The sequence below is a fragment of the Ranitomeya imitator genome, chromosome 5 (assembly GCF_032444005.1).
Source record: "Ranitomeya imitator isolate aRanImi1 chromosome 5, aRanImi1.pri, whole genome shotgun sequence".
Classification (NCBI taxonomy): Eukaryota; Metazoa; Chordata; class Amphibia; order Anura; family Dendrobatidae; genus Ranitomeya; species Ranitomeya imitator.
Genome location: NC_091286.1, coordinates 468,688,782 through 468,701,507, shown reverse-complemented (window position 1 = coordinate 468,701,507; position 12,726 = coordinate 468,688,782). Strand labels below are relative to the sequence as shown.

The following is a 12,726-nucleotide window of genomic DNA, read 5'->3' as shown; positions in this document are numbered from 1 at the left end:
TTACACTGTGGTTTCCATGTAAATCTCTAATAGACGTGATTCAGATGTATCCCTGATGGAAGATTCCCTATAATGAGGCAGATGGAGCCACTGTGGACTCCGTCTGACCTATGACCCAGCAGTGTCTGTCTTTTCAGGCATGCATAAAAGTGCCATCAGCTACAGTTTTGTGCAACTCTGAAAAGAAAGGCAACACTGATCAGAGGCCAAATGGAGTCCACAGTAATTCTGATGCCTCATAGTGAAGAGATCCCTCTGGGTTTCATCTGAATCATGTCACTCAGAGATTTAGATGGAAAGAGCCCAGCGTAGAGTGCTGGATAAATGTGATCCCAAATATTATGTAAAATGTTCCTAACAAAAGCTTCAACTCAATCCAAAAAATATAGCAAATATTCACTCAAGTCCATCATCTGTAAAAGGAAATATAGGGGCATCCATGTTTCTGGTAGTACAAAGGCTCTGGAAAAGCAAAATGGCTTCTCACCCCCCATAAGAAATCCAGCTAATTCTGCTTTCTCAAATCCAAATGCCCCTCTCCCCTCAGAGGGCCACAGTATGCCTAAACCACATTTTGCGTCCACATGTTAGAAATTTCTGTAGCTATGAGAGCCTGCTGAATTTATGGGTGTTCGTCTCCAGAAGCACTAGCTGGACTAAAAGATCAGCCCTGTATGTTCTTTACATATGACTTGAAACTTGAGATTATGGTCTTGATTCACATAGAAACCTTTGCAGCAAAAAATCTGTGGCTATAAGATTCCTTTTTGTATTTCTTTATTCATAAAACATTTTCTAAGAATTATGTTGCACTGTCTGTTAAAACTCATATTAGCTATCCATAAGTCTATCAGTTAGATATTATGTACATTTCATGTTGGGTGTATTTTACATTGCCCTATAACCCCAGTAAGCAGTTTTCGTAATCAGTGTGATGAGGTTATGTTCGCCTTCATGCAGGGTTTTTTTTTTACGTACTATTGAGATAGCGCAGGTTCTGTGTAGCAGTATGGTACAATAATTCAGATTTGTCATGCAATATTTCTACTGTTTCATCACGTTTTTTCTATACATTTTATTTTCAGCTCTACTGACAGTTTAATAATGGCATAAATATTTAGCTTCTTATGAGCTTAGGTAAAGAAAAATAAATCTATGAATATCACTCGTACAATTCATCGTACACACAAACTCTTATACCTTACATCGACAATAAAAGATAAAGGATAACAAAAGGCAAACTAATATAAAATAATTTGGTTGTACAATGGAAATAAGAAAACAAGGAAGGAAATTAAAGTACAAACTTGTGAAGAAGAATAATAAACTATAAACATTTTAGAAGTTTGTCTTCTACTTAATTGACAGATTAAAGTACCAGATGGTCTCGAGTTTAATAAAGTTTTCAATAAAGCACAACTTTATTATAACATATAAATATAAACATATTATTTTTATGTTATTTACCTAAGATGAAGGAGACAATAAAGTGTAGAAAGGTATATAAAAAAGTATTGAAACCTTCTATTCTAGAACCACTTGCCATCATTGATTACCGCAACCTATGTGATTAAATACCAGCAATGATAATTAGAAGAAACTGCTTTGGCTATATGAATAATATTTTTCTGATAGATTTATTAATAAAAACCTACAAAGATTTTTTGTTTTGCACCATTGTTTAACATGTTCCAAGATAATGCACACAATCCAATGCTCTGCATTGACAAGTGTCAAGAACCCACAAACAGCTGTCTGCAGATGGAGTTTTTTTCCTTTTGGAAAATACCCTAATTTGGCTGAAAAAATCAAGTAATGTTGCAAAAGTCAGCACTGACTTGGGGTGGCATAGAAGAGTAAGCCAATCTCCTGTACGAGGTTACTTTGCTGCCTTATTTTTCCCAAGGAACCTTTCCTGGGCTATATGTCTTGCTACACTACCTTGACATTCTCCAAGAGGAAAATGTTGACTGGGAGCAGTATTATGAAACTGATTTGAGCCTTGGGCCACCAGAATTTGAAGGGGTTAACTAGTGCTTAAAGTCTGCTGTGTACTATGGCACAAAGAACCCTAGAATAAAATCTATTTTAAACCACTGAAGCTCCGGTCAATCAGTGTGAAAATCGGAATATGCATCTTTCGTTTGTTTTATATTCCTTTCTCCAATTGTAACATAAGACAATATTTTCCATAAATGTCACCATGTGTATCATTGCAATAATGCTTTTATTATAGACATAGGAGGAATAAATTATTGATAGAAATGCATTTAGATCATAGCAAATCTCTTTACCTGTATGATATTAATTTTAAATACCTATGAAAACGTCCTATAATCTTTATAACTAGGCCTCAAAGTCCTGTACCTCTGACAGTAATAAGAAGCTTTGTAGCTGCTTTCAAAAAAATCTTGAGTGAAGATAAGCTAATTTGGTGACAATATTATATACTATCATAGCCTACATGGTGCATATTTTTATATGATTATTGCTATCACAGTTATTTTATAATATTTCTGCTTTATTTTATATGTCCTAAAATCACATTCTATCCTGGAGTTCATGTCATTTCTCAATGTTGGTAGATCAATTCAAGTCTGTCGTTACAATGTCATACTCAATGTCTTACTTTTTAGATATGAACATTATGAAGAATGTGCTCGAAAATCAAATATCAAATATATGACAAATTACATTATTGTCTGAAATAGTTTTTTTCCTTAAAGTTAATCATTTCAGTAATGGTTCATATTTATTTTTGCGCAGGTTTTCTAAGCACCGGCGATCAAGCTGCAAAGGGAAACTATGGCCTTCTTGATCTCATTCAAGCCTTACGTTGGACTAGTGAAAACATTGGATTCTTTGGTGGTGATCCCTTAAGAATAACAGTTTTTGGATCTGGTGCTGGTGCATCATGTGTCAATCTGTTAACTATGTCCCATTATTCAGAAGGTAACCGTTGGAGCAATTCAACCAAAGGTATTATGCAGGTTGCAAATTTTGTCATTTTTGGTGTTTGCATGCGGCTGTGTGTGACTGTCCTCTTGCCTCACAAAAATTTTCAGTCATTATCATTTTTCCGTTGACATGACGGAGTGCAATTAAAGTGCTGTTGTCTGGCTCATGACTGATGTGTTTGTTATAAAACTTACTAGTACAGTTTTGAGACGCTTGTACATCACAAATACACATTGCTTGTCTTTTTTCTTAAAGGTGTTTTTTTATATCCTATGAACCGCGGAGAATAAGGTCAATTGTAGTTTGTCATTCTTCAGTGGCAAGTTTAGCTTCTCACAAGAACCCTTGGCTTGTAAGAGCAAAATACAATTTTATTTTAATGGTTGCTGCTCAGGAAACATTATCTAGGTTAAAAGAGGAGTTTCAAGATAAGACATACTCACTGAAAATTCATGAGTTGAATTTATTACTGCCAGTGAGAAGGAACTTTAAATATTTGCATGCATGATTCCAAATTGTCAGGGTTTTGAGATTTTAGTCATATTTTATTCTACTCTGTTGGCTTTTTTCTTATCCTTTTCGGTTCCACCCAGTGAAATGAAATGTAAGGTTTTTGTGACCTATTTTGGCCCTATTCACACATACGGTTTTCATGGATATGTTGAATTCATTATTTTCATTGCCAGAACACAAACCCATTAAAGTCTATTGGCCTTTTGACTTGTAACGTTTTTCACGGTCCGATTGTCCACAAAATAAGTAACTGGAATGTGTACAAGTTTGGTACAATTTCCATGTTCTGTCTGGTCTGAGTGAACTTGGTCTTATGTGCAGTTAAGAAGGGTTAAGGTTAGTGTAACTGAATCGTTTATTACATTTTATCAATATGCAATAATTTTCTCTATATAGGTGATTTGTTTGAAAATAACATTAATAGAGGTTACTAGATGTGAACCTGTTAAAAAATTCTATTAAAATGTGGGCATACAAATCTCTACTTTCTTACCTTTGCTTTTGGATAAAAAAAGCCCTAAAATGTACGGAGGATAATAACCTGCGTAAAAAAAAACAAAAACAGGATTTTGGGACACTTTGTCACAAGATGTTTACTATATATACACCTGTGTGAGGTCACCCATCAATTTTAATGGTATTGAATTTTTCCATGAGAAAATTGAGTTTTTAACTAAATTCAAGAAAATTTTATGATGGAGATATCACGTTATGGTACAAAACACATACTGTAAAGTAGCTAATACGCATTTTTATATATTGTACACACTTTTTGTATATCATTTTCAACTAGATAATTAAAAACTAGAGATAAGATAATTTCAAGGAAAATATAATTCACCTCAAACTATCAGAAAATTTTCTCCAAGTCCAATTTTTTTGTTATTTATTGTTTATGACTCCAGCAAAATGTTAGTCGGCCAGCTGCTATTCTGCTTATTTGCAGAGGGCTGTGAACGGGGTGAAAAAATATTAATGCAAATAATAATAATACTCATTTTGCTATTTACCTATTTGCTGGAACAGCTCCCTCTCTTGTATTCCGTGCTGCACCCTCCAGCCTCTTCTTTTCACCTCCACAGAAAGCAATATCCTCTTCCTCAAGCTTCACTCTGTTACGGGGTTTCTGGTGCGCAATAGACCTCTCATGTCACGATACATATCAAAACATGAATTGCCCAAGGTCTATTTAGTACATTCTAAAGTCAGAGACCTCCTCAGGAGGATATTCTCTGGTGCAGAGTAAAGAAGGAGGAAGATGATAGCTTGTGCCTTGAGAAGTTGCTGTGCAGAGGGCCTGCTGTGGTGGTTGGGAAGGTTAGCGGTGAGAAGAGTATTGTTAATTTTTTTACTTCATATCTACTATGCTCTGGAGGCTCAGAATCAAACTTTCAAGACAATTTCAAGCTATTTGCTGAATTTTAATTTTGATAGATTTGAATTTTCTTCATTACTTATTCTTTTTAAGGCTAAATTACATATGTAAAATTATATTATTTTACTACATTTGTAGCTGGGTGTCCAGTTGGGACCTGGTTACTCTCTTCCACTATTCACACTAGGTAGGTTCTAACATTAGAGAGTGCAGTTACTGTCCCAATTGGGTGCACCTTGTCATGGTGGGACAGCTTTATGCTTTTTTAATCAAAACATTGTCTACTAAATATCAAATACAATTCCATCTTTGGATCCACATATAATACAATCACAAATACACATATTGTAAATATTATCAGCATAACATCATAAAGGCACAGTCAGCCTTTATATTGTGTAATATTAGTGATGAGCGAGCACTAAAATGCTCAGGTGCTCGTTGCTTGGATCAAACAATTTGTAACACTCGGGTACTCAGACAGAATAACAAGCCCAATGTAAGTCTATAGGAGACCCGAGCATTTTTACCGCGATTCCCCACCGGGGGTCCTTTTAAGGTCTAAAAACATCTGAAAATGATGGAAACACTGCTCAAATAACATAAGAACATCATGCTAAATGTCCCTGGAAGCATTTCTGACTCCCAGGTCACAGCTGTGAACAATGTTGTCAGAGTTTCACGCCATTTTTACAGGTGCACAAAAAAATACAAAACAGAAATCAAAATAGATTTTGCTGGGAAATATGTTAAGAAACATCCTTTCCAGAATAATGACTTGTATATCAGGCAAAATAATTAATCTCAAACAAAAATGTTCCTCCATCACTTGGGCTATGTTCTCACGCAGCATTTTTGATGCATTTTTCAACTTTAGCATTGCTTTAAAGCAGTGTTTCTCAACTCCAGGCCTCAAGACCCACCAACAGGTCAAGTTTTCAGGATATCCTTAGTATTGCACAGGTGACGGAATCATTGTCTGAGGAGTTACTGCAATTATCACCTGGACAATACTAAGGAAATCCTGAAAACATGACCTGTTGATGGGTCTTGAGGCCTGGAGTTGAGAAACACTGCTTTAAACCAATACAATTGCATTCACTGGGTAATGTAATTGTAACATTTAACAACCCTAGCTGGCCATGTGTTGCGTGACACATAAGCAGATATATCTTGTTTCATTTATGAAGGAGGGACTCTTAAAGTCACAGAGCCTATTTTTAGAGGGGCATCAGGTGGCATTGATCTTCTTAAAGGGCCATGAAACAGCAGGTTTCCTATACTGTTATTGCCTATGCACTGAGTGGCTTGGCTGTAAAAAAATTAGGGCGCATCCCGATAACTCTTTCACGAGATGTACAGGAGGGCCTCCTGAAAAAATGTTGCATTGAATGCAAGGCCTGGCCTGACCTAAAGTTACTTGCACCCCAATAACCATTTCAGCAGACGTACTTGAGGGCCTCATGTCAAAATTGTTCCCATTAGAAGAAAGTGTGTTTCCCATACTGTTTGCTTACGCACTGAATGCATGCCCTCCCCTGCACCAATGTTACATGCACCCCAAAAACTGTTTCAGCATGCGTACTTGAGCACCTCAGGACAAAATTGTTCCCATTAGAAGAAAGAGGGTCTCATACTGTTTGCTTATGCATGGAATGCAACGCCTGCCCTGCACCAAAGTTACATGCACTCCAATAACGCTTTGAATCCATGTACTGGATGTCCACATGAAACAAAAGTTCCATTATTATTATTTTTATGACCATAAATTTTGTCCATGAAGTGAATGCAAGGTCTGGCCATAATTTGCACCCACCACAATCCCTTGGAAGAAACGTAGAGGAGGGTCTCATAAAAAAATTTCACATTACAAAGGAGCGCTTCACCTATACTTGGAATGCCCATACACTAAGTGCATGGGCTGACAAACATTTCCCATGGGGGTAAATTTTAAAAAAAAATGTTTGCGGCCATCATACACCCTTGCAAAAACTAGATTGGCTGTAGCATCACAGAATACATTCAGCCTCGTGTTCTAGTGGTGGTGTCTAAAGAGACATGGAGAATGTCCTCCTATGAATGTTTTCTGAATGTAAAGGAGCGGGTCTCCTAAACTTGTAATGCCCATACACTAAGTGCAAGGGCTAACAAACATTTCCCCATTGGGGGTACATTTAAAAAAAATTTTTTACAGGCCTCTTAGACACCCTTTCAAAAAAATAGGCTGGCTGTAGCATCACAGAACACATTTACCCTAGCATTCTAGTGGTGATGGATGATGAAGATGAGGAGAAGGAGGAGGAGAACATGAAATAGCCAAAATCATGAAGCATATACCCATGTGTGGGTGTGAATAGGTGCATGGGAATACACCTCCCAAAAAGACACTGTATTGGAGATTATGTTTTGCTGTCATTTGGTGGTGTAGAGAAGTCTTGCCCAATCCAGCCCCTGTTCATTTTTATAAGAGTCAGCCTGTCTGCATTTTCAAATGACAGGCAAATGAGCTTATCTGTTATAATTCTACCAGCGGCATTAAAAACCCGCTTTGACAAAACACAAGCAGCAGGGAAGACCAGGACCTCCAAAGCATAGAGAGCCAATTCATGCAATGTGTCCACCTTGGATACACAATACTTAAAAGGCAAACAGGAGTCACAGAGGACATTGGTACGGTCAGCATGGTACTCCCTCACCATCTTCCTAAACATTCCATTCCTTGTGACATTACTCTGCGCCTCTGGGTCATGGCGATGGGAGGGTCTGAGAAAACTGTCCCAGAACTTTGCCAGTGTTGCCCTCCCACTGCTGGATTGGAGTTGTGTCTCTCTTGCCTGTACTCCTTGGTTGTCCAACGCACTGTGACATCTGTCGCCAGCGTTTTCAGATGGGAATTTTTTCAATAATTCTACAACAATGGCCCTCTGGTAATGCACCATTTTAGTACACCTGTCTGCCTCTGGAACAAGAGATTGAAAGTTATTCTTGTAGCATGGGTCTAAAAGTGTCACTACCCAGTATTTTTTTTACAATACGAGGGTCACGGGAAAGGCAGCGCAACATAAAATCATCCATGCGTGCCAGACTAGTAACAGGAAAACCTTCCGTGTCATCAACAGGATGAGTGACCAAGGTGTCCTCCTCCTCTTCCCTGTCCTCAGGACATCCAAACTGAACAGACTTTGACAGTTGTGCTTGTACTGTAGTACCATCTATACCGCATGAAAGTAACTCCTCTTCTTCCTTCTCCTCCTCTTCCTCATTGTCAATCAATCCACGTTGGGATGACATGAGGCTAGGCTGTGTGTAATCACCATGCATGGCTCCTTGCTCCATGTCCTCGTGCTCCGCTTGTAATGCATCCTCTTTCATTGTGAGCAGAGAGCTTTACAGAATGCAGAGAAGCAGGATGGTGACACTAATTATGCAGTCATCACGGCTCACCATCTTGGTGGACTCCTCAAAGTTTTGCAGGATGGTACATATGTCTGACATCTATGTCCACTCCTGAAGTCTTATGTGTGGAGTCTGAACTGAATAACGGCCTTGCTGATGCTGGTGGTCAACGCGTTCCGACGCGTGGGGACATCTCACACCAGTCGGTGAGCCAGAACAGTCTTCAATGTGTGGCCAGGAGTTTTTTTGTAATTTTTTATACACCAAAATACTGTATAGACCTAGGGTAGCGGACAGCCAAAAAAGTGGAATGTAGGCCTGAAAAGCAACTATTTGTAGAGCACAGATAGACCAGACTTCTGTCTGAGATAGCAGACTGTTCAATACGTGTCCTGTATTTTTTTATTTTTTACACCAAAATACTGTATAGATGTAGGGTAGCGGACAGCTAAAAAAGTGGAATGTAGGCCTGAAAAGCAACTATTTGTAAAGCACAGATAGACCAGGAGTCAGACGGAGCTACCAGACTCTTAAATATGTGGCCTGTGGTCTGTATTTTTAATTTTTTTACCCCAAAATAGTGTATAGACCTAGGGTAGCAGACAGTCAAAAAAGGTGAATGTAGGCCTGAAAAGCAACTATTTGTTGAGCACAGATAGACCAGGAGTCTGATGGAGATATTACAACGTTCAAATTAAGACAGCGCCTCATACGTTGGTGAAAAATTGCAGTTCCTTTATTCTGCCCTCTGTGGTGACGTTTCGATCTACATGATCTTTTTCTACTTGAATGCTTGGATATTTTCCGGGAAGGACTCTCTGAAATTGACGTGCATTTTTATTGTGGGTAAAAGTTAACACTTTATTGCTATGAGGTGTTGTGAATTTTTTATTCTTTGAATATATGTGGAGATATCACACTCTTCAATATGTGACCTAGATTTTTTCTAATTTTTGGTGAAGAATCAACAATAAGTGGAATGAATTGGAAGTTGAATGAAATTTATTTGTTATTTTAAATTTTTATGTAAATTCAATATGCAAATTGCCTCTTCTGAGAAAAAGAGGACTTAAACTCTATAGCGCCCCCTGTTGGAAGTAGCAATCCTACAAGTCACAATCAACTCTTTAACAAGTCGTGCAATATGACTTACGATAAAAGCCAAATTAGTATCTCAATTCGCAGACACGGTGTTTCGGGCTGTTGGCCCTCGTCAGTGCGAAGCATGAGAACTAATTTAGCTAGGTAAGAGGCTCTGGACTGGGGTCTAAGGGGTATCGTTTCTCCTTATCGAGAGTGACATACCATCTCTGGCTTGTCAAGGTAAGGAGGCTTATTCGCCGTGCAATGCTCCTATGGGAAATATAATATGCAAATTGCCTCTTCTGAGAAAAAGAGGACTTAAACTCTATAGCGCCACCTGTTGGAAGCAGCAATCCTACAAGTCACAATCAACTCTTTAACAAGTCGTGCAATATGACGTAGGACAAAAGCCAAATTAGTGCTTCAATTCGCAGACACGGTGTTTCGGGCTGTTGGCCCTCGTCAGTGCGAAGCATGAGAACTAATTTGGCTAGGTGAGAGGCTCTGGACTGGGGTCTAAGGGGTATCGTTTCTCCTTATGGAAAGTGACATACCATCTCTGGCTTGTCAAGGTAAGGAGGCTTATTTGCCGTGCAATTCTCTGGGAAATATAATATGCAAATTGCCTCTTCTGAGAAAAAGAGGGCTTAAACTCTATAGTGCCACCTGGGTATGTAAATTCATAAACTGAAAATTGGGGCATGCAATATTATTCGGCCCCTTTACTTTCAGTGCAGCAAACTCACTCCAGAAGTTCATTGTGGATCTCTGAATGATCTAATGTTGTCCTAAATGCCTAATGATGATAAATATAATCCACCTGTGTGTAATTAAGTCTCTGTATAAGTGCACCTGCTCTGTAATAGTCTCAGGGTTCTGTTTGAAGCACAGAGAGCATCATGAAGACCAAGGAACACAACAGGCAGGTCTGTGATACTGTTGTGGAGAAGTTTAAGGGTATGTGCCCACGCTGCGGATTTTCCTGCAGATTTTTCCACAGCGGATTTGGAAAATCCGCAGTGCAAAACCACTGCATTTTTCACTGCAGATTTTCTTGCCGTTTGTTCTGCGGATTCTTCTGCTGGTTTTCACCAGCACTTTCCTATTGTTGCTGGTTGAAACCCGTTGCCGAACCCGCACAAACAATTGACACGCTGCGGAAAAAAATCTGTGGCGTTTCCGCGCGGCTTTTTCCGCAGCATGTGCACAGCGGGTTTTTTTTCCCATAGGTTTACATTGTACTGTAAACTTTGGGAAAACTGCTGCAGATCCGCAGCGGCCAAATCCGCTGCGGATCCACAGCAAAATCCACAGCGTGTGCACACAGCCTAAAGCTGGATTTGGATACAAAATGATTTCCAAAACTTTAAACATCTCAAGGAGCACTGTGAAAGCGATCATATTGAAATGGAAGGAGTATCATAGCACTTCGAATCTACCAAGACCCGGCCCTCCCTCTAAACTTTCATCTCAAGCAAGGAGAAGACTGATCAGAGATGCAGCCAAGAGGCCCATGATCACTCTGGATGAACTGCAGAGATCTACAGCTGAGGCGGGACAGTCTGTCCATAGGACAACAGTCAGTCGTACACTGCACAAAGCTGGCTTTTATGGAAGAGTGGCAAGAAGAAAGCTATTTCTCAAAGATATACATAAACAGTGTTATTTAAAGTTTGTAACAAGCCACCTGAGAGACACACCAAACATGTGGAAGAAGGTGCTCTGGTCAGATGAAACCAAAATTAAACTTTTTGGCAACAATGCCAAACAATATGTTTTGCGTAAAGGCAACAAAGCTCATCACCCTGAACACACCATCCCCACTGTCAAGCATGGTGGTGGCAGCATCATAGTTTGGGCCTGCTTTTCTTCAGCAGGGACATGGAAGATGGTTCAAATTGATGGGAAGATGGATCGAGCCAAATACAGGACCATTCTTGAACAAAAGCTGTTGGAGTCTGCAAAAGACCTGAGACTGGGATGGAGATTTCAACACAGTCCAAACAGCAAAATGGCGGCAGACAGCACTCTGTAGTATAAAATGGTTGCTCGTCCTAGCTCCACAGGATCCAAGTGGAGGAGTACATACCAAAGTTTTCAGAAGTGAAGGACAGCATCCAATCCAGGTGAAGACATAAACACTTTATTGTGCCATAGGTGCACCTATGGCACAATAAAGTGTTTATTTCTTCACCTGGATTGGATGCTGTCCTTCACTTCTGAAAACTTTGGGATGGAGATTTGTCTTCCAAAAAAATCTCCAAGACAATGATCCCAAACATAAAGCAAAATCTACAATGGGATGGTTCACAAATAAACTTATCCTAGGTGTTAGAATAGCCAAGTCAAAGTCCAGACCTTAATCCAATCGAGAATCTGTGGAAAGAGCTGAAAACTGCTGTTCAGAAACGATCTCCATTAAACCTCACTGAGCTCGAGCTGTTTGTCTAGGAAGAATGGGCAAGAATTGCAGTCTCTTGATGTAAAAACTGATAGAGACATACCCCAAGTAATTTGCAGCAGTAATCGCAGCAAAAGATGGTGCAACAAAGTATAAAGTTAAAGGGGCAAAATAATATTTCACGCCCCACTATTCAGTTTTTGAATTTCTACAAAAATTTAAAATAACCAATAAATTTTGTTCAACTTCACAATTGTGTTCCACTTCTTGATTCTTCACCAAACATTTACATTTGGTATCTTTATGTTTGAAGCATGATGTGTGGGAAAAGGTTGAAAAGTTCCAGGGGACCGAATGCTTTAGCAAGGCACTGTACTGTATATATATATATATATACATATATATATATATATATATATATATATATATATATATTGTGAGGCAGTTACTCGTGTCACATGTGAGGGTTGCTGTGTGTTCCCCCCAGGATGCGCACGGAGGAATATTGAGGCCATGGGAGTGCAGGTATAGCTGTGATTGTAAACAGCAAGAGCACAAGAAGAGGATTCAGAGATCCTCCAAAAAATAGAAAAAAACAGCAAAACAAGGCAGAGCTTCTTACCTGCCTAGGCCTCTAAACAAATGCACTATCAGGGTGCAGTGGACCCATGTGGTTAAGATGGAGACAACACAGGTGCAGCAAAACCGATGAGGCAGCCACTCTCAACCTACCAAACTAATGGAGGGGGTGGCTGCTTGGCACAATGCTGCACATAAAAGACTTGTATGTGGCGCTGTTCACACAATGGAGATGCACAGCATCCAGGCAAGCCTAGTAGTGACACCCTTCTATTAGATCAGGCGGGCCTGCCCAGCGCTATCCAAATGCACCCCATGTGAACAGACACCACAGTTTACAAGACAAAAATGGGCCCAACTGCACCCCAAAAAAAAGTGCAAAAAACACAAAAAAATATAAAAAATTTTTTGTGAGGTATTA

The 12,726-nt window shown here is 39.2% G+C and overlaps 1 protein-coding gene across 8 annotated transcripts in view; it reads left to right on the top strand.

The window, feature by feature from the left end:
• The window catches only part of NLGN1 (neuroligin 1), a 1,437,853-nt gene that overhangs the window by 1,371,338 nt on the left and 53,789 nt on the right, over window positions 1-12,726 (top strand). For all 8 annotated transcript variants that reach the window (XM_069727295.1, XM_069727297.1, XM_069727298.1 and 5 more), the window contains one exon: window positions 2,767-2,979. In XM_069727295.1, the coding sequence (XP_069583396.1) occupies window positions 2,767-2,979 (213 nt within the window). The remainder of the gene's footprint in view (window positions 1-2,766; window positions 2,980-12,726) is intronic.